This window comes from Penicillium atrosanguineum (genome assembly GCF_028827265.1).
Source record: "Penicillium atrosanguineum strain IBT 20685 chromosome Unknown utg000007l_segment0_segment0, whole genome shotgun sequence".
In the NCBI taxonomy this organism is placed as follows: domain Eukaryota; kingdom Fungi; phylum Ascomycota; class Eurotiomycetes; order Eurotiales; family Aspergillaceae; genus Penicillium; species Penicillium atrosanguineum.
The window spans coordinates 1,234,860-1,256,189 of NW_026623139.1; the positions used below are offsets into that span (position 1 = coordinate 1,234,860).

A 21,330-nucleotide genomic window follows, 5' to 3' on the forward strand; every position below is an offset into this window, starting at 1 on the left:
TATTCGTCGTAGCAGTGGTCCTTGAAGGCAACAAAATAGAGCCGCACGTTGTTTTAATTATTTTATGCTGGTATATTCAAGCAAACGTACTTCGAACACATGAAATTCTAGTTCCACATAACATGACAGGGATCTGCTGATCCTAGCGTTCCAACATTGAAACTATATCCTACCCTGGCGTAATTATAAAGTCCTATCTATTAATAACATCTCTGGTTCCCCCGGAGCCTTGCTCTCCCATTACAGATCATCCATATAAATGAATGGATAGCTATAGCGAGGGAGTTTATCGTCCTCGCCCTGGTATGAAATCATTGTCTATAGCTTAATGAAAGCACTACATATTTACATAATCGTTGCTTCCGTAGTCCTACGGTCTATATTTTGTCTGCAACGATTACTAAAGAGGCGTAGTTTCCCCTTATCTGTTAACATTTAAAAGTTAGAATCCTCACTGAGTGACTAAAATGAACTTCTATGATCAACTTAGTGTAGTAGTGTGAATAGAAGAGCCCGCTTGGGATAATTTATATTTAATGTAGGTCTGATACAGGTTGGAGAGAAATTCCGATGCATAAGGGGTTACACAACCTGGAAATTCTGTAGTGGTACATAGGCGTGGCAGGGAGATCAGAAAGAATGAATAATCAGCAGTAAATGGATCTCTGATCTTTTGTCGGATTTATTAGACAGTTTTCCCGACTTTCTTTTGGCATGACCCAAATTACTCTAGTTTAAGAGACCTGTGGACTTGATTGTCTTTTTGACGGATGTACCAGCAGCCTTTTTATCCGTGGATTATCTAACATTGATATTCATGTCCTGACTGAAACGGTTTCAATATCCCATACTCATATTCTCATAAAGTGCTGCTTCAAATGATGACGGATATAGCCTTTCGTTTCCTTGAGAGAGCTTTCATCCAATCTGCCGTATGCACCGACTGAAGACGGCGTGTTTGCAACGGAGGATGCAGCCAGTTCTTGTCTGACGTTCTACTGGGCTGCCACATACGTCTTTAGTCAAGAACATTGGGCTCTCTAGGTCTAGCCTTGAACAGCTTTTCGCTTGCCCGATACAAAGGTCCGCAAAATAACCATGTTCCACTTCAACATATGAAGCTATCTTATCATTTGTTCTATTTGAGCTACCGAGGGATTATATCAGGCGCCGGGCTTGCTTAGTTTTCTATTGTGAAGTAATTTCAGCCTAGATACTGTGTCATCTTGGAAAAACGAGCATTGTATCATTCTCTGTACCCGGCTATATCCATAAAGGGAGGCAGGTATATCAGGAATTCCCGTGTCTCACATAAAATCAGAAGATAAAAGACAAGTACTCCTTCAAACTAGCAGTGTCAAGCCTCCCGATTTAATTAAGGTCGAGGAACACTTGGGCCTACCACCAGACCAAGGAAATAGTACACATTAGCCTATTCTTAAACCTTTTCAATGTCTTCGTGATCATTCAGAGATCTCCAGTACCTTCTTCTGGTCTTTTCACGTGGAATTTTAGATGTCATTCTGTAAATTTCTTCAAAGTATCTACTGAGATATACTCAGAGAGATGGTTATGGCTACTTGTTTAGACCCATTTGTATTATCTTCTTGGTTTGGACGTACTATACCTACGAGCAAGAGAATTAAAGGGTATACATATCCAGGGAAATGAAATCTATCGGAATGCCTAGGATGCAGGCACGGCGTCTTCGTAGTATGGCGAGGGGTTCAAATAAGTCTTAGAATGCCTTAGAGGTGAGCTAGGACATTTAAGACTATAACATCTTTACCAAGGCATTGTTTGCGGATTATGGGTCAAAGTGGGTCCGATCATGTGACATGACGGCAAGCTGGGGATCTTTGCGATCGTCACCTCCGCTTTGTGTGCCTCCTCTGCCTCGACAACCAACTTCAACGTCCTGTGTGACCTTGACTAATTTCACCATGGGCGCTCTATTGTCTCTGCCACTACTGGCATTGCCCAGTGTGGGCACGGTAAGTCCCCCTCTCAACCGAGTCTCCCGAAGAGCGCTTAGCTGATGCCTGCTCGCAGCTTATCACCCTCGGCGGTTCATGTTGCGGAGCCGCTACCTGCTCTGCGGTTTGCAGTACATGCGGAAAGTTTCAAAATAGGTATTTCACAGTGGTGGCAACCAGAAAAGAGGGCGATTTGCTAATGTTCACACAGTATGGCAACGCGAATTGCCTATGCTTTTGTCCTCCTGATCAACTCGATCGCATCGTGGATTATGCTTACGCCTTGGGCACTCAAGAAACTGCAAGGCCTAACACTTGATTATATGGATATCAAGTGCGATGGAAAGGAATGTTACGGCTGGGTGGCTGTCCACCGCATCAACTTCGGTCTCGGTCTCTTCCACCTGATTTTCGCTCTCTTGCTTCTTGGTGTCAAGACCTCCAGAGATAGCCGTGCCTCGGTGCAAAATGGCTTCTGGGGTCCCAAAATCCTGCTTTGGCTTGGTTTTGTCGTCATGTCGTTCTTCATTCCCGAAGGCTTCTTCTTCGTCTATGGAAACTACATCGCGTTCTTCTGTGCTATGCTCTTCCTGCTGCTGGGTCTGATTCTTTTGGTGGATCTGGCGCACTCCTGGGCAGAACTCTGTTTGCAAAAGATCGAGGACAGTGACTCACGCTTGTGGCGAAGCCTGCTTATCGGGTCCACTCTTGGCATGTACGTTGCCTCGATTGTGATGACGATCTTGATGTACATCTTCTTCGCGAAGAGCGGGTGCTCTATGAACCAGGCCGCGATCTCGATCAACTTGATCGTATTCCTGATAATTTCGTTCATTTCGGTCCAGCCGGCTGTTCAGGAGTCCAACTCGCGTGCGGGTTTAGCACAGGCTGCTATGGTCACTGTCTACTGTACATATCTCACCCTGTCCGCTGTGTCGATGGAGCCCGATGATAACAACTGCAACCCCTTGATCCGCTCTCGCGGCACTCGAACCGCCACGATCATCTTGGGTGCGATTGTCACCATGGCCACCATTGCGTACACGACCACGCGCGCGGCTACCCAAGGTATCGCTTTGGGATCCAAGGGTGGCCACAACTACAGCCAGCTTGGTCAGGATGATAACGAGCACGGCTTGGTCACCCAGCAGCCCAACAGCCGTAGGGAGATGCGCGCCGAAGCTCTCCGGGCAGCCGTCGAGAGCGGCAGTCTGCCTGCCAGTGCTCTGGATGAGAGTGATGATGAGGATGAATTCGAGAACAGCAGCAAGGATGATGAGCGTGGTTCGACTCAGTACAACTACTCCCTCTTCCACATCATCTTCTTCCTCGCCACGACCTGGGTTGCTACCTTGTTGACACAGGGACTGACCGTTGATACAACAACCGACTTTGCGCCCGTGGGACGGACCTACTGGGCCAGCTGGGTGAAGATTGTCAGCTCCTGGGTGTGCTATGCTATCTACATGTGGACCCTGGTCGCACCTGTTCTGCTGCCCGATCGCTTTGCTGCTTAGAGTGGTCAGGGATTTGAATTAATCCCCGCGCGTTCTGAGCGATATTTTATTTATGTAACGTACATTAAATCACTGGGCGAATCGAATTTACTATCAATTTTGAATAAACAAGCCAAGTACCTAGGGTTGTAGGCAAGAAAAAACAAAGCCCGGGCAAAAGTCGTAGCGAACAGGAGCGTGTGGAGAAGTTCTTGGCGGAGTTTCACGCGTAAAGTGCGACGCGCCTCATTTCCCCGACACCATGGCGTAAACCATGGCGACTATCCAGCCCATCGAGGCTCGCTCAGTGCGTATCGCCATCTATCTGCAAAGACTTATGTTGTCTCTGACTATTCCGTCCTTCAGGTCCACCAAATCCAGTCAGGTCAGGTGATTATTGACCTGTGTTCCGTCGCGAAAGAGCTAGTCGAGAACAGTCTCGATGCAGGCGCAACGACCATCGGTTGGTATTCTCTAACATATGCTCAACTATATAACAGTGCTGACTGCTTTGCACTTCTAGAGATCCGTTTTAAGAACAACGGACTGGATTTGATCGAGGTGCAGGACAATGGAAGTGGTATTTCACCAGAGAACTATGAGAACGTCGGTGAGCTTGGGATCTTCTCCTTTGGAGTCTTTCGAGACACCTATGTTAACATGCAATCCTTCTCCAGCTTTGAAACATTATACTTCGAAGCTATCCTCGTACGATGACCTTACACGCCTTCACACGTTCGGCTTCCGCGGCGAGGCTTTGTCGTCTCTCTGCGCGCTTTCCGACTTCCACGTCGTTACAGCGAAAGCAAATCAAGTACCCCGTGCCAACAGACTCGACTTCGAACCGTCCGGGAAGCTTAGCAAGACACAAATCGTGGCAGGACAGAAGGGGACAACAGCATCCGTGGAGGGAATCTTCAAACGGCTTCCCGTACGCCGGCGCGAGCTAGAGAAGAATATCAAGCGAGAGTATGGAAAAGTGCTGAACCTGCTCCACGCCTATGCCTGCATCAGTGCTGGAGTAAGATTCAGCGTTCGGAATACGGTCGGGAAGACAAAAAACGTGGTGGTCTTCTCTACAAATGGGAATCGCACGACGAAGGAGAATATTGCCAATGTATACGGAGCTAAGACTCTGTCTGCCCTGATTCCGCTCGAACTGAGGCTGGAATTTGAGTCCTCGGCTGTGACTCGCCGTGCGGGTGACGGTGGGCAGATAAATCAGATGGAGGTTCGCGGCCATATATCGCGTCCTGTCTTTGGAGAAGGGCGTCAGACTCCAGATCGACAGATGTTCTTTGTCAACTCTCGCCCCTGTGGATTGCCACAGATTGCAAAGGCTTTTAATGAGGTTTACAAGTCGTTTAATGTCTCTCAGTCGCCGTTCATCTTTGCGGACTTTCAGATGGATACGAATGCCTACGATGTGAATGTGTCGCCGGATAAGCGAACCATTCTACTTCACGATGCTGGGGCTCTAATTGAGTCACTGAAGACTTCTCTTGCGCAGCTCTTTGAGGCGACAGATCAAACGGTCCCCCAGTCACAGGTGCTGGGTTCCAAAACGCCGACGGCCAAACAGCAGGCATTAGCGTCACTTCCGGGGTTTGTTTCTGCCAGACAAGTGAGTCGCAATGCTTCTGGGACCCCTTCGAGATCAACTCAAGAAGAGAGCGGCGATAAACCTGTCGAAAAAGAGACGCCAGCCCCTCCGTCGGCTGTACGGGGCAACATGAAGCAATTCATGAGCTCACAAGACACCTCGAGCCAACTTGATGTTTCATCTCCAATTAAGCCCACATCGAGGGCACCCCGGGAAGCATCAAGGCCGTCACTACCGGAGGAAAATCCAGAGCATGAACCGGACTCTACGTCTGTTGAGCCTGCTGCGGAGGTTCATGAAAAGCCGCAAGACCAGCCTACGGAGCTTTCATCTCAACCATCTGAAGAGGACCGACCCCCTGCCCATCAGTTGCAAAACACTGAAGATACTCCCAATGTTGTTCAAACCGCATTTGATCGTATGCGCCCCCGTCGGCTACCGGCTGAAATGGCTACCATCAGCATCGGGGACCACACGGTGACATCCGTGGTCGGTAGTGGTCTTCCACGCAAGCGGATCTCTGACTTTGGGACTTCGACCAAGGAACATCCGGGACGGAAACGAAGGATCCATACACCGTCTCGGCCTAATATATTTGGAAAACATATGAAGGCCTTTTCGGCCCCCGGGACGCAGCCTGAAGGAGAGGAGGAGGAAGCAGATGACTCAGGAAGTGAGGTCGATGAAGAGAACATCATTGACAATGAAGCTGGGGAGGAAGAGGAGGAGGGGGAGGAGGAAGAGGAGGATGAAGACGAGGAGGATGAAGAGGAAGAGGGCGAAGAAGCTGACCCTGCAGAAGGAGATGTCGAATACGTCCCCGAGGGTAACGGGCACCGTCGTTGTGACGGTGTTGATACCGCCCAAAATACTCAAAATGCGCACGAGGAATCTGTTGATGCAGATGGGCCTTCGCTTGACGACGCCAAGAAAAAAGCACAAGAGGAAGCACTCGTCCAGCGCCTCATCGACCAGGCTGAAGAAAAAGCCGTTCTTCCCTCTGAAAGCAATGCCAGCCGCGTGAACAAGATAAGCAAGGGCGCCGCACATCGTGATGCTACTGTCAACCTCGTCAGCAACATCGATGCGTCTCTGACCCGACTCCAGTCGCAGATGGCCAAGTTGCGGGAAACTCTTCAGCCACGCGATGTATTGTCGCGAAATGATCAAGCGGATCCCAAAGATACAACAACTGCTGAAGACCGACTCTCGCTTACAGTGAGTAAGACAGATTTTGCACAGATGCGAATCATCGGACAGTTCAATCTCGGCTTCATCATCGCCGTCCGGCCCGGTGTGGATCACGACGAGCTCTTCATCATCGATCAGCATGCCTCCGACGAGAAGTTCAACTTCGAACGTCTACAGGCTGAGACGGTCGTCCAGAACCAGCGGCTTGTGCGGCCACAGCGCCTAGACTTGACTGCCGTCGAGGAGGAAATTGTGCTAGAGAACCGAGCATCTCTTGAGAAGAACGGATTCATCGTGACGGTCGACGAAAGCGGCGACGAGCCTATCGGACGCCGGTGCCAGCTCGTCTCACTACCTCTGAGCAAGGAGGTCGTCTTTGGCTCGCGCGACCTGGAGGAGTTGATCGTGCTCCTGTCCGAGTCCCCAGTTACCAACGAGATCTCCGTACCGCGGCCAACCAAGGTACGCAAGATGTTCGCGATGCGCGCTTGTCGCTCAAGCATCATGATCGGCAAAACCTTGACCACAAAACAAATGCAGCGGGTGGTGCATAACATGGGAACCATCGACAAGCCATGGAATTGCCCCCACGGACGACCAACCATGCGCCACCTGATGAGTCTAGGACACTGGGACGAATGGGATGAGTACGCGAATGAAGATGACGAAAGAGGTAGTTTCAATGTATGGCGGCAATACGTGGAGGAAGAGTGATTATACTAAATGCATACTCAAGTATATACAAAAAAAGAAAAAACAACCACCGTGGAATCACCACCACCGTAACCAACTCCTAGTCTCCTTTTTCTTTCCATCACTTCCATTCCACAACCCATGCTGTCCATTCCCTACACTCAACCCATTCACCCTATTCACCACTCCATTCATGTCATCTCCATCTCCATCCTCATGCCCATGCCCATGCCCACCCATCTCCTCCTCTCGCACCTCCGTTGCCTCAACCCCATCCATCATCTCCTCCAACACCAAAAGATCCCGCTCAATCATCTCCGCCCAGTTCTGCACATCCCCAATCTCTTTAAGTCCCTCGCGCGTCTCATCTGCGAATCCACTCCACTGCGCATTCTGCTTCGCCAGTCGCGCCGTGTGCTCTGCCAGCTCGGCTTCCTGTCTGTCTAGCGCGGCTGTGTTAGATGTGATTGTAGCTGCACGGTCGCGGAGGGGCGCCTCGAGGTTCGTGCCGACGGAGTGGAGGGTTGCGGTGAAGGCTGCTAGGGCTTCTTTCTTTTGTTGTTCTTCTGTGGAGGGGGGTTCGGTGGTGGGGTCCATGGTGCGGGTTTGGTTTGGGGGTTTGGGGGTGTATATTTGGGAGTCGAAGAGAACTCGAATGTGAATCTTCCAGAGTTCTCCGCTTGAGTGTTCAGATGTTTAGGTGGAGTGTCTGGCTTGAAGATAGGAGGAGGTATGGACTGATATAAATATTGCGGAGGCCGATCTGCAACCCCACTTGGCGTGGCGCGCTGTCAGCCTCTCGTTGATATCGGCACATGCATGTCGTTCGGTAAGTTGCACCAGTCGGTGGGATCTTAGCCATGTATAATACGGACTACGGGGAAGAAAAAAGATTAATAAATATTAGACACCAGAGATCCCCTCTGGGCATTATCAGATTCGATTCGAATGCTATGCCCCCGGGATAAAATGATTTTATGGACAACACCCGACATATCTCGAAGCAAAGAAAACCCGAAGCAGAATGAAAAAAATTCGATAAAAAGGAACACGCTTGAAAAAGCCCTCATCAATGCAAAAAGTCGCTCGAAAAAGAGAAATGATCCAGGATAAAGATCAAAAGGCATTAATAACACAGGCTCGAATCGTCCCGTGTTGAGGAGACGTTTCGACTCGAAGAGAAATTGGGCACTTTAAAGCAGACCCGAAAGTACAGCCTCAGTAGCTATCAGTAGATGTTAGCAGATGATCGTAGATTTGAAGGTGGGGGGGGAGAGAAATTAGAAACATACCAGAGTTGATGTATGGCCGCTTGAGGTCCAGGTTCACGCCGAAGCGTCTCTCGAGCTCTTGCTTGATGCTCTTTTTCGTCACCGTCATCAAGTCGGCTGAGCGGAGAATCTCGCGAATCTCGTTCAGGATGGAGTCGTCCGGGGGCAGGTGGCTCAAGTCCTCCATGCTCATGTCCATGTCCATGTGGCGGCTCATCATCTCAGACGGTGCCACCGAAAGACGCGAGCCTGAGTTAAGGAGTGGCAGATCCAGCTGGGAGGCAGGGCGGGAGCCGGTGCGAGAGTTGGCGTAGGGGTATTGGTATTGCTGGTGTTGGAAGGGACCCATGTTGGTGCCGTAGGAGTAGCCCGAGACCTCGGAGCGGTCGTCGCGCGAAGTCTCCGCTCCCCAAAGCTCGTTCTGGTACTCCTCCCAACGCTTCTTGGGAATGGAGGCAGGGTCGAATTTGCCTTCGTCGGAAATGACGACCTTGCGGCCCTTTTCTCCGGTGATGATACGAGTGTTACCCCAGGAGAAGTCGTCCATGTTCCAGAAGGAGTAGAGGGGCAGGGCAAGTGAGAAGACAGGAATAGCTCCCATGTAGATCAGCATCCAGCCAATCATCTCCCACTTGCGTCGGATGATGAAAATGAATGCTTGAAGACCGTAGATGACACCGAGAAGGACAAAGGAGATCCAGGGCAGGTTTCCTGTGTCCGTGATAATCCAATAGATCAAGTAAATGATGTAAGCGACGGTGACAGGTTGGATGACGGTACTGAGAAGATCGACGAAGACAATGAAACGCATACTGAAGCAGCAGAAACCGCACAGCTGTTGCAGCGGAATCAATTCCATCAGATTGTGAACGGTTGAGTTGATCCATCGGCGACGCTGGGACAGGAAGACAGCGAAGCTCTCAGGTGCCACAGTCCAAGCATGGGCTCTGAAGATGTACTTGGTCTTGAACTTGGGGTGATGCTTGAGAAGAAGCGTTGTCAGGTAGCGATCCTCACCGAGGTGAAGCAGATTCTTCATGTGCAGAGTATCCACGCGAATCTCCGAGTAGGCTTCGACGATTTCCTTGCTGACGAAAAGCGGCTTGCCGGTCTCCGCTGAGCGGATACGGTACATACTGAAACAACCTGGCAAACAAGTGACGGAACCGAATAGACTCTCAAACGCCTTTGTCAGGTTGTGAGAAATGTAGTACTCGTAAACTTGAATCATCGTGACCATAGACGTCTTGGCATTGGACAAAGCCGTCTCTCCGCAAACACCGATGAGACGAGTATCCGAGAGGAAAGAGGAGACAAATCGTGTGGCAGAATCTGGTGCAACCACGGTATCGGCGTCGACTTGCAGAATGTATTCGTAGAAGGTTGGATTGACACCGATAATATTCCGAATCTGGTGGTGCATCTCAAGCTCCATTGGGCTCATGGGCATGTTGTAGTGGACGCGATTGAGGAAGCGCATGAGGACCATCTGGGAGTCACGCTTGCCACGGTTACCCGGACGAGACACCTCAGAGGGCTTACCAACCTTGACCACAACCAAGTAGGGAACGATGTGACCCTGAGCTTCGTAGAGACCCGAGTAGATCTTGGCCATGTTGTGCTGCTTCATACCCTCACCCAAACTCTCAAAGCTGAGAGGCTCGGGATCAACAGTTTCGGGTACACCCAAAATGTCGAGAACAATGCGAGGAGTGGGCCGGTCGTTGCCCTGACCGATGATCATACCGTCACAAATGACCAAAAGAAGTTTGCGCTTGTCGTCATAACGCATGCGAGCCATGGAATCGATAGCACGGCGCAGTGAGTCTTCATCTTCGGTGTACGCAGGCACTTGGCAAATAATGAACTTGTCCAAGTTTTCAGGCAGGTTCTTCTTTCCAAATTGCAAGGCAGCCACGAACTTGAAGGTGATAACAGTACAAAGCACGATCGAGATGGCAAGAATGAAGTACCGAGCAAATTCACAGCGAGCAGAGTTACGCGTATCGACATGACCGACAAAGAACAAGTTGTCAAGACACAGCTGCATCCGGTCGCGCAGATCCGTGGATAAATCGAGATTGTTGAAAAGATCAGTGACGTCGGAGCCAGACTTTTGTTGAAATAGCTGAACTAGGAGAGGACTCATGTAGTCCGTATTGATGCTGCTGGTGGAAACGTTTTTGCCAGCTGGCTCACGCGCCACACGGGGTCCCGCGATATAGTAAGTCATATCATAGACCTTCCCATTGATACTGACAATGCTGTCACCGTCCGACGCCAGTGTGCTGATGTAGGTGGGAGTGTAGCCGATGTAACCCTTTTTGAAATTGGCACGCATCATGACCATCTGCTCGTAGAACCAATCCGGTCGGTAGTCCCCTGTCCAGTAACGGAAGTCGTGGTATTTGGCGTTGATATCGAAACTCGTTGAACTTGTGGTCTCCGTGGAGGTATTCAGGTTGGAACGGTAATCCAGAGGAACAGCGGGGTTGACACTACCGTCGACACCCTGGCACAGGGCCGAAACCTGGACAGGGAAGAGGTTGGTCGCGTCAGTTCCAGCGTAGGCCTTGAGCGACTTCTGCGGAACGATATCGGGGTAGTGAGTGGGCGAGAAATCGCCTAGACGGAAGATTACACCACGAATAGCGATGAGCTCGTCCGCTCCATTCTTTCCATTATGCGTGGTGAGTTCTCCTTTAGAGAACACATCCTGAGTCGGACAGACCAATCCGGGGAAGGCAACGATCATGAAAATGGCGACACCACAAGAAAACCAGATAATCATGTTGATTGCAAGCTTCTCACGCCAGGCCACCCGGACGTCCTTGCGTTTCATGCGACCAACGAGTTTAATGAGGATGTCTGGGATGAACCAAGTTAAAAGATAGACCAGTGCCATCCAGCGTTTGCGAGAGCCTGAAATTGGGATCTCATCCACCTCCTCCATTTTCTTCTCATTATTCTTCTCCAGCATCTGCTCTTTCGTCTCGAAGTTTCGGAACATGTCACCCGAGTTGAAGGCAGAAGCACCTGCTTCAGAGCGTCCATCCAGCTCGCGGTTGCCAAAGTACCCTTGTTTCGTTTCATCTCCATAAATGAAAGCGCCAGGGGATTGACTAGCCGGGTTGAGCAGACGAACCTTGGCATCCGGGTTGCCGCTGGCGTTGAGTTCGCCCTCGTCGGAACCGAGAAGTCCGTAGGATGGGACTACACGCTCTCCAACTTTGGCGAGATCTGCCCAGCACCGCTCACTCAAGAATACACCTGTGCTTCCCACACGGGCCTCATTGCCGGGCCATCGTCGCTCGTCCAAGACAACCTCGGACTTTTCCTTGTCACTGCCGACCACGACATTTCCAATATCTGCCAGACCCAGGAACTCTGCGAATGGAAGGAAGACGCTGAAGTCGGCGTTTCTCAGACGTTGACTGATCTCGGCGATGCCGAAAGTTTGAACTTGCATACGCACACATTTGCTGTCAAACTGGTTTGCGATACGCCGGTCATTGGGCTTAAGACAGATGACAAAGTAAGGGTTCAGGTTTGGTGCACTTAGGCACTTGTTAGTGATGTCGAGCCCGGACAGGAACTGGCCAGCTGCTCCCTGCGAAGGACCCATCATACCACTCTTTCTATTCCCTGCGCCGCGCTTAGAGCTGGCTGGCTGGCTATCGTGGTCCTCTGTCTCTTCGCTATCGGCACGGGAAGCAGCAAGGCGGGCTTGCTGGTCGAACTTGCGTCTGGCCATACTAGGCATACGCATGGGCTTCGAAGAGACCTGCGCCTGCATAATGGCCGTCTTCTCTTGCGGGTGGGAAATAGTCTGCAATGCCTCTTGACCAAATAGATCACGAACAAAGTCACTCTGGGTAGATTTCATCAAGTTCATCAAATCGCCCGAAACAACCTCTCCATTCTCCTCAATCAGGCCGTGGACAGAGTAGTCCACCTCACCGGCAAAATGCTTGATGGTGAATGCCGAGCGAGCCTGTGAAACGTAGCCAGTGCTGGTCGCGCCAGCGGAATCGACTGAGATGGCCGGGTTCTTGCCGTCAAACCTCTTGTGGACACCTTCAAGGAATTGGGCGTCGGATCGCCCACGGCGCGTCTGGTCGTCCAGGATGCTCAAAAGACCGTTGCCATGCTTTAAGAGGCCGCGAACAGTGTCAACGTTATCGAAATAAGAGGTCGCAGCGACTGAAATCTCCTCGCGGTCTAGAACATCGGCCTTGTGGTCGAAGAAGGACTGCAGGCAGTAGTTATAGAGAGACTCAGTTGCTACATTGCTCAGCAGCTGATCTAGTGTCGAGCCCGTCGCTGAGGACTGAGCGAAACCGGGGAAGTCGACGATGGAAATGGTGTTGGCCACGCTATCCTCGGCAGCGCAGATCTTCTGGTTCACATTCTCAATCACCCAAGTGACCAGAAGCGAATAGAGAGTGCGTGCAAAAGCATCAGCATTTTCTCTAGCACCCTTGGGATCTAGCATGACCGTGACGCGCTCGCGATGGATGGTCTTGGTCTTGTAGCCGAGGCTGTTCTCCAGGGAACCCACACTGAGACCCAGGAACGCAGCAATTGTTTCAAGAGCCTGCTTGTTCTTAACTACCGTCACCATTTCACCACCCTCGTGGGAGTAACCACCGCTCTCCTCGGCACCCGTGGTAGTGGATTGTCCAGATGTAAAGTCCAGCTGTCCAATGTGAAGGATACTGGCTAGAACCTGGCAGATTTCGGCAATCTCGCCACGCGAGAACTCAAGCTTACGCAGAGCCGTCTTGAAATGCTGGAAACCCTCCCCGTCGTTGACACCAACTTTCAGCTGTGTCGGGTGGCCGAGATAGCGCCATCGCTTGTGGTTGATCGTTCCAGAGGATAAGCCACCACCCCTTGTCTGAACATGAATGGCGTTGTCAAGTCCGAGGTGAGTCTTTTCGGCAGAACTGGTACCAGCTAGAAGGTAGTAGAGCACGTGGAAGCTGCGTTCACCAGTGGGCACGGAAGAGAGACGGCTACGCTCCAATCGGTAATCGATGATCTTCCCACCGATCAGGGTGGGGTTCAGGGAGGAGGAGCCATCGTACTGCAATTCGAGGAAAAGACCGGCCTTGGAAGCAGTCGGGGTGGTCACGGACTTGGTGGTAGTGAGGGTATCGAAAACAAAAGCGGCATATGAGAGTTTAGAGGAGAGCGGAGTTGACGAAAAGGACAGGAAAGATGATAGCAGGTGTGAGCGAATGGTGGTTTTACCGGATCCACTCTCTCCTCTGGAATTTCGAGTCAGCTATAATTCATAAAATCCCCGTTGTGGTTCACTCACAAGAACACCACCGCCTGGTTCTCCGCGCGCGCTCCCAGCCGAGTGAAAGCGCGGCGCGCGAGATCCTCGGCCTCTCCAGCGGCACTGCCTTCCTTCGCGCCATCCGGACCCTTAGATGCCGAGTTGTATGTATTAAGCGAGATCAATGCCTGGGACGAGAGGCGTGCAGTTGGTAAGCCGACATGGAAGCTGTGCTGTGTTAGCACCTTAAATTTCCGGAACCCGAGCTATCGACGTACCGGCTGGCGAGGTGTGCTGTCAGATGAGTATCGGACTGGAGATGTGCGGGTAGTGAGGGTAAGGAGGACTGGGCATGGGCCGGAGCACCGGTGTTGCCCGCCATGTTGGGAGGTTGATATCCGCACTGCGACTTCAGTGGGATGGAGTAACGAGCGTACGAAGACCACCGATCAGGGGCGGTCCTCTAGAAAACCGATGGTACTCGGTCTCGGTATGTCCAGATGAACGTGGAGTCCGGAATGTTGAAGCGGAATGACAGACCCCTTAGCAATGGGGAAAGTTCATAAGGGGGAGTAACTCTAAAAGAGAGAGAGAAAGAGAGAGGGAGAGAACAAACTGGACCGGACCACCAAAAAAAGATAAGACGGTCCGGGGGATGTGTAGCTGCGTATTGATACCGGTCACGCACTAAGAACAGTAAGAACACTAAGAGGGACCGAAAATAGACAGTAATCGAAGGGGATGGATTGGTGTCTCGGGTATATCCACTTTTTGTGTGTTTTTTTTTGTTCTTACACATGTGGTGTGGGTTAGCAAGCTAAGACAGGGCCAATGCTACAAGCTACACCTACTTGTCGAATATTTCTATGATTCTATCATTCCATTACTTTTCTTATGATGAAAAAAAATCCCTAGGGGTCACATCTGATGCAATTCAAGCACAGGGATTTCCTAGTGCCACGGTAACTGCTGTTTACACCTCACGCGCTAATCGGGTTAGGGTCTCAAGTACATCAACACGGCTCCACCCGCAGAGGGTCCAGTCCCTGTTCCCCTCTCGGTCCCCGTAATATGTAATGTAATATGCATCATGTCCCGTACCTTTCATCTCTTGCATCCCTTACTGTTTTTTTTTCTTCTTTGGTTAGTGATGCATAAATAGTATCAACTTCAGACATGTCAAAAATGTCGAGAAACCTTGGAACCCGCTAATGGCCACATCTGACCTAATAGAGTGGAGCGATCTCCTTCTAGACGGGGCCGTGAAACTAGGGGTTTGTGGCTGCACATTTCCGACCGTATGACCGAGCTGTGTTCTCTCTTGTACAGTATCCCTAGGTGGCGAACGGGAAGCGAACTCGGTACAGCCCCTTTGTGAGACATCCCAAATATAGACCCGTGGACAGCGTTGCTTCAGATCGGTTCGGGAGCCCCATCTGGTTTAGCCTGATTGGGTCGGGAAGTATATGCCATACCTGACAGATTCAGGGTGAAGCAAAGTAAAGACCCGGATGTCCTCATCTCACACGGGGGGAGGCTTCTACATACTCGATCCTGGAAATCCGGCAAGACCGGGAGGACTCCTCTAGCCTGAATACTGTGTGGTAAAATTGCAAAGAGCGGAAAGCTTGTCAGCTCTCTCGGCGATCTGGTGATCGGCGGTATTTTCCACAGTACACTAGGGCCCCCGTATTTTTCACCTGTTCTCCCCACGCCCATTACTTTCTCACTTACCTTATCTCCGTTTTTTTCCCTCTCCTGTTGTTATTCTGTTGTTCTGTCGCCTCCCCTCGATCAACTTCTTCCCTCTCCTCCAGTCGCTCGCTCAATCCTTCGGAGTATACACCTTGGGAATCCTCGCTTTGTTATTACCCCGATCTCCCCGGGTTTACGCTCACATTCCAGCTCCAACACGCGATCTGCGATCTGTCACGACTTCTCAAGAACGTTTCCCCCTCAATGCTGGTGTGGTAAACTTGACACTGGGAACTCAGTGACCGCTGGGACCGTTCTCACACACCAGGTTCGATATGTCGAACCGCTACTCGGTCTTTTCAAACCAGTCCGCCGGGCTTTCGGCTGGACCTCGGCCGGCCTCACAACATGCTACGCAGGTCTCAACCACCACACTGCTAAATGCCCTCCACTCGTTTTACAGCGCCGGTCAGTCATACCAGCTGGACGCGGGCACCAGCTTAGTGGTGAATACCTGGGTGACCGCCGCCACAACTCTCCCCGATGGCCGTAGCGGTGCGACTGTTGACCGGGATATGGCCGTCCGGGCGTGGGAACACGCCCGGAGGCGAGCTGAGGATGGCTGTGTGGTTCTTTGGTATGATTCACCTACTGACATGTTTTGCTCGGTAAAATGCGCTAACAATGTATCAGCTCACTCCACCAGTCCACTCCTTCACTGCTGGAACCATTTATTGCGGCACTACCAATTTCCACTCCAGATGTGACATTGACTGCTCTAGCCGCTTTGCGACCATTCCTGTCTGCTGTCACCTCCTTTAATCCGTCATATTCACTACACTCTGCCCTATCAGCTTCCTACACCTTGACCCTTCAGGGTACCGTGGTGGGTCTTTCTCTGGCCTTGTCCAGCTCCGGCATCAATGTGCGCAAGGGTCTCCTGGAAATCCCCAAAGAGGCGGGCTTCCGTGCATTCGACGCTTTCTACTATCTCTTAACATCTGCCTCCACTCCCGCTGAGCGTGAATTCCTGGATTTGCAAGATCCTTCAACCTATGCCTTGCTCAACCGATCCGAGACCTACTCACCTCCGTCATATTTGCCTACCGCCGATGATACAGCTTCGGCCGAAGACTTCAGAGCCCACCTGAAGGCCCTTGGCATCAAGGGAGCTGCCCAGCGAGGTCTGCTCACAGTTCTTGCAGGTCTCCTCAAGCTCGGAAACGCAGCTGGGCTGGAGGTTGACCAGGAAGAGCTGGAGGAAGTTTGCGAAGATGTAGGTGGTCTTTTGGGGGTTGACCCCGAGATTCTATTGCACAAGTGCTCCACTGATGAGCGCGAGATCCTGATTGCTGGGATCTATGAAGCTCTCGTGGACTGGGTCATCGGTAAGGCAAACCAGGCCATTGCAGCAGACATTCAGATAGGACTAGAGAATGACTCGAGCAACGGTGGTGCTGGTGCGGCTCATTTCGCCAACGAAGACACGGTCAGCCTAACCGTGGTCGACATCCCGCGCCCAGCTCTCGGTAAAGCTGTTGTAATGAGAGGAGTGTTTGACGATGACCTTGGCCTAAATGCTGAGATGAAGGAGGATGGAATCTCCATCCCGCCTATCGGTCAGTCTGTCGTCAACGAAATGAACACAGCGGTCGCACAAGTCGAGACAGATCTTGGTATCACGACCGGTGCTGCAGCACGGGAGCGTGAACATGACCTTGACAGACGCCAAGGAGTGTTAGAAAAGGTTGGAGTGGAAGCCGAGGCGGATTCCTTCCTGCGCCAGTTGCTCTTCCCGGTTGAGACTGAGGGAATCTCTCTCGGCAAGCATGGACGCTTAGATCTTCCTACCACTCTCGGTAGCAGTCGTGTCTGGTACCATCTCTCCATTCACCCCACCGATGACTTGCCCGGTCAGCTCAATCTATCCTCCCCGGCCTGGTCCGCTGGTGCTGTATCGCGCCAGTTGCGTGATTGGCGACTTCCTGAGTGGGCCAACCGTCGTCTCAAGCAGCTTGATTTCACTGCTGATTTCGATGTTGAGGAGTTCGTGAGTCGCTATGAACGGCTTGGCTGCTCAGAAGGCCAGGATGGTGTTGAAAACTGGATCCTTGAGCGGGGCTGGAGCAACGGCGATGCCGTTGTTGGCCACCAACGAATCTGGATGAGAGAGGGTGCGTGGTGGGAGGCAGAGTCCATGTTGGATATGAAACCAGATGATACCCTCCAGAATCCTTTCATCTATGGCGCTGCCATGTACGAGCCTGGCCTCACTCCAGACGGCCATCCAGTCGGCGAGGGCACCAATCTGCTGGGTAGCCAGAACGATCTTCTCATGCAACACTCGATGCTTGCTCCGAGTGTCATGGGAGGTGCCAAGTCCATTGCTCCTAGTGCTCCTTTCACAAGTGCTGCTAGCCCTGGTGACTACGGTCTCGGCCACAAAGGCGATGATAACAAAGGAGATGTTGCCTACTATGATGACTATGGTCGGTACATAGGTGACCTCGATCCTGAGTTTGGTGACCCGCAGCATATTGAGAAAAAGAAGATCACCTTCGGTCGCCGGGCATGGACTGCTTTCGTTTGGGCCATGACATTCTGGATCCCGTCCTTTTTGCTTCGCTACGTCGGTCGTATGAAGCGTCCTGACGTTCGGATGGCGTGGAGAGAGAAGGTTGTTTTGGTTTTCCTGATCTTGCTCTTCAATGGGGTTGTTTGCTTCTATATCATGGCCTTCGGTGACCTTCTCTGTCCCAACAAGGACAAAGCCTGGAACACGAAGGAGGTTGGCTGGCATACTCAAGATGATAACTTCTTTGTCAGTATTCACGGCCGGGTGTATGACATTTCCAAATTCTGGAAATTGCAACACAGTGATGACGGGACCGACACAACTTCTTCCAACATGAAGCCATTTGCTGGCTTGAACCTAGATGCCTATTTCCCTCCACCTTTGACCGTGTATTGCTCGGACTATGTCACGAGTAACACGATCAATTTGTCGAACAACGACACCACTGCCGTCTCGGACACGAGTGCCGTACATTCGTCTGGAAAATACAACCAACCAAGTACCACCACGGCTCTGCATGAAATTACTTGGTACCAAAAGATTTTCCTGCCCAAGATCGCGGAATACTACAAGGGCGAGCTGGTTTGGACCAGAGATACTGTCAAGAAGCAAGCCAACGATGATTCGCGTTATTGGGTCATCAAAGATAAAAATATCTATGATCTCACGGACTACATCTACACTGTCTCATTGGAGAACAATCTCTCGTCCTACGATTTCTTACCAACCGCCGTGACCAAACTCTTCAAGGAAAACATGGGACAAGATGTAACTGACAAGTGGCCGGATACGGAAGAATTCCAAAAGGTCCAGACATGTCTGGATTACGTCTTCTACAAAGGCAAGGTTGACTTTCGAGAAGACGCTCGCTGCACGGTCAATAACTGGATTCTTCTGGCTTTCACCATTCTGATTTGTTGCGTCATCGGTGTCAAGTTCTTGGCGGCTCTGCAACTGGGATCTAAACGTCGACCGTCACCGCAGGACAAGTTCGTCATCTGCATGGTTCCCGCTTACACAGAAGGAGAAGATTCTCTGCGAAAGGGTCTTGACTCCCTCACCGCCCTTCAGTACGACAACAAGAGGAAGCTGATTTTCGTCATCTGTGATGGTATGATTGTCGGTGGTGGAAATGACCGCCCGACACCCAAGATCGTCCTTGATATCCTGGGAGTGGACCCAAAGATGGATCCCCCTGCTCTGCCTTTTAGATCCGTCGGTCAGGGTAGTGAGCAGCTCAACTACGCCAAGATTTACTCTGGTCTATACGAATATGAGGGCAATGTTGTGCCCTATATCGTCGTGGTCAAGGTCGGCAAAGAGTCCGAACAGAGAAAGTCCAAGCCAGGTAACCGTGGTAAGCGAGACTCGCAAGTTCTTCTGATGCATTTCTTGAACCGAGTCCACCACCGTGGCCCAATGTCACCCATGGAGCTCGAGATCTTTCACCAGATCAACAACGTCATTGGCGTGGACCCGGAGCTGTACGAGTATTGCTTCATGGTCGACGCCGATACCACTGTCAAGGAGGATTCATTAAACCGTTTGGTGGCGGCTTGTGCTAGCGATGCTAAGATCGCGGGTATCTGTGGTGAGACCAGTCTTGCAAACGAGGAACGCACTTGGTGGACCATGATCCAGGTGTACGAATACTACATCTCGCATCATTTGTCCAAAGCATTCGAGTCGCTGTTTGGCAGTGTGACTTGTCTTCCTGGATGGCAAGTCTTCTTTCCAAGTCTCACATAAGTTACCGCCAACTAACTATATCTAGTTTCACTATGTATCGTCTTCGAACCGCGGACAAGGGCAGGCCTCTGATCATTTCCGACAAGGTTGTTGAGGAATACGCGGATATTGATGTCGATACTCTTCACAAGAAGAATCTGTTGTCTCTGGGTGAGGATCGATTCTTGACGACTCTAATGACCAAACACTTCCCGACCATGCGATACAAGTTCCTTCCGGATGCCTACGCAAGCACAGCTGCTCCTGAAACATGGGGTGTGCTTATGTCTCAGCGTCGTCGTTGGATTAACTCGACCATCCACAATTTGGTGGAACTGGCAGCTCTCAAAGATCTGTGCGGTTTCTGCTGCTTCAGTATGCGCTTCGTCGTGCTCGTTGATCTCCTCGGAACAGTCATCTTGCCTGCTACGTGTGTTTACTTGGGATATCTGGTCTACCGTGTCGCTAGCGACACTGGTCCATTCCCTTTGATTTCGATCATTATGCTTGCCGCTATTTACGGTCTTCAAGCGATAATTTTCCTCATCAAGCGCCAGTGGCAGCACATTGGATGGATGATCATCTATCTCCTCGCCTTCCCTATCTACAGTTTCGTCTTGCCGCTGTACTCTTTCTGGAAGCAGGATGATTTCACCTGGGGTAGCACCCGCGTGGTCATCGGTGAGAAGGGAGACAAGCGTGTCATCGCAGTGGAGGATAACGCCTTTGACCCTCGCAGCATTCCTTTGCAGCGCTGGGACGACTACGCCCTAGCCAACAATCTCCCTGGCCGCCGTGGTGAAATTGGCGGCAGCCAAGAGAAGGGCTTCACTGGTCGCTACGATGAAATGGCCATGGAGATGGACGACATGCACTCGCAGTATTCGTCCGTCAAGCCAGCCTCGACCATTCTGACCGGTTTCCCTGGCCATGGTCGTCAATCTGGTCTGTACATGCCTCCACAGTCACCCGCACCTTACGTCGGGGGAAATGTGCCTGGAAACCGCAACTCGCACATGTCTAACTTCTCCCGCTACACCGACCTGCCTCAGATGAGCGGCGGGCATGGTGCACCGGCTTCTCGCCCTATGTCTGTCGCCAACCTCGGTGGTTATCAGGACCACCTGGGCCACCAAAGCCGTCACAGTCTTGGTGTCGTGAGCACTGACAACCTCCTCGCCGGACGGTCTCGCAGCCCACTGGCCCAATACCCCCCTTCCCGACCCGCCAGCACCGCCTTTGACTTCCGTGCTGCTAGTGGCAGTGGACCAGATGAGGGATCCATCACCGAAGCCATTCGCGGATGTCTAGCAGAGGTGGATCTCGACACAGTCACCAAGAAGCAGGGTAAGTCTCCTCACCACTCCCCGCCAAACAGGAATTAGCTAACAAACTTCCAGTCCGCGTTCTCGTCGAACAGCGTCTCCAAACCTCACTCGCTGGCGACAAACGAGCCTTCCTAGACCGCCAGATTGACCACGAGCTGGCGAACATGTGATGTGGCTACATCCCTTTGCGCTTCTAATCTCTCCTGTACTATGCATATCTCCAGCGCAGCAAATTCTTGAGAACATAGTCTTTCGGCATGTTTGGCGTTTTATGGGCTTTGGGTCGCCTTGTTACTTCCCCCCCGCCCTTTTCCTTTGGGCCTGCGCATTGAGCGAGTCGATCTTACCGGGTCTTTTCTGACTCGTAGTTTTAATGAGGACGAAGTAACATTCTGATTTTTTGATCTTTCTCGCAATTGATTTTGTAGAGAGTATAGTATGCCGAAAAACTTAGATGATGTGTATATCTATCTGTAAGGCCTGCTGA

The 21,330-nt window shown here is 51.3% G+C and overlaps 5 protein-coding genes across 5 annotated transcripts; 3 read left to right on the forward strand and 2 right to left on the reverse strand.

The window, feature by feature from the left end:
• Positions 1 to 1,943: 1,943 nt before the first annotated feature.
• Positions 1,944 to 3,493, forward strand: N7443_008663 (serine incorporator domain-containing protein; the record flags this gene model as incomplete). Its single annotated transcript, XM_056888719.1, has 3 exons — positions 1,944 to 1,994; positions 2,053 to 2,132; positions 2,188 to 3,493. The coding sequence occupies 3 exons, from the start codon at positions 1,944 to 1,946 to the stop codon at positions 3,491 to 3,493; spliced, it is 1,437 nt and encodes a 478-aa protein (XP_056738021.1).
• A 253-nt stretch (positions 3,494 to 3,746) lies between these two features.
• Positions 3,747 to 6,980, forward strand: N7443_008664 (ATP-binding mismatch repair protein PMS1; the record flags this gene model as incomplete). The annotated part of the gene is made up of 4 exons (XM_056888720.1): positions 3,747 to 3,779; positions 3,839 to 3,935; positions 3,996 to 4,082; positions 4,150 to 6,980. 4 exons carry the CDS (start codon positions 3,747 to 3,749, stop codon positions 6,978 to 6,980), a joined length of 3,048 nt encoding a protein of 1,015 aa, XP_056738022.1.
• Positions 6,981 to 7,037: 57 nt separating this feature from the next.
• Positions 7,038 to 7,556, reverse strand: N7443_008665 (uncharacterized protein; the record flags this gene model as incomplete). Its single annotated transcript, XM_056888721.1, has 1 exon — positions 7,038 to 7,556. One exon carries the CDS (start codon positions 7,554 to 7,556, stop codon positions 7,038 to 7,040), a length of 519 nt encoding a protein of 172 aa, XP_056738023.1.
• Positions 7,557 to 8,152: 596 nt separating this feature from the next.
• chsE (chitin synthase class Va) lies at positions 8,153 to 13,899 on the reverse strand (the record flags this gene model as incomplete). Its single annotated transcript, XM_056888722.1, has 4 exons — positions 8,153 to 8,184; positions 8,252 to 13,503; positions 13,557 to 13,745; positions 13,796 to 13,899. 4 exons carry the CDS (start codon positions 13,897 to 13,899, stop codon positions 8,153 to 8,155), a joined length of 5,577 nt encoding a protein of 1,858 aa, XP_056738024.1.
• A 1,648-nt stretch (positions 13,900 to 15,547) lies between these two features.
• On the forward strand, positions 15,548 to 21,013 carry csmB (putative chitin synthase; the record flags this gene model as incomplete). The annotated part of the gene is made up of 4 exons (XM_056888723.1): positions 15,548 to 15,849; positions 15,906 to 19,508; positions 19,562 to 20,862; positions 20,916 to 21,013. 4 exons carry the CDS (start codon positions 15,548 to 15,550, stop codon positions 21,011 to 21,013), a joined length of 5,304 nt encoding a protein of 1,767 aa, XP_056738025.1.
• Positions 21,014 to 21,330: the final 317 nt, after the last annotated feature.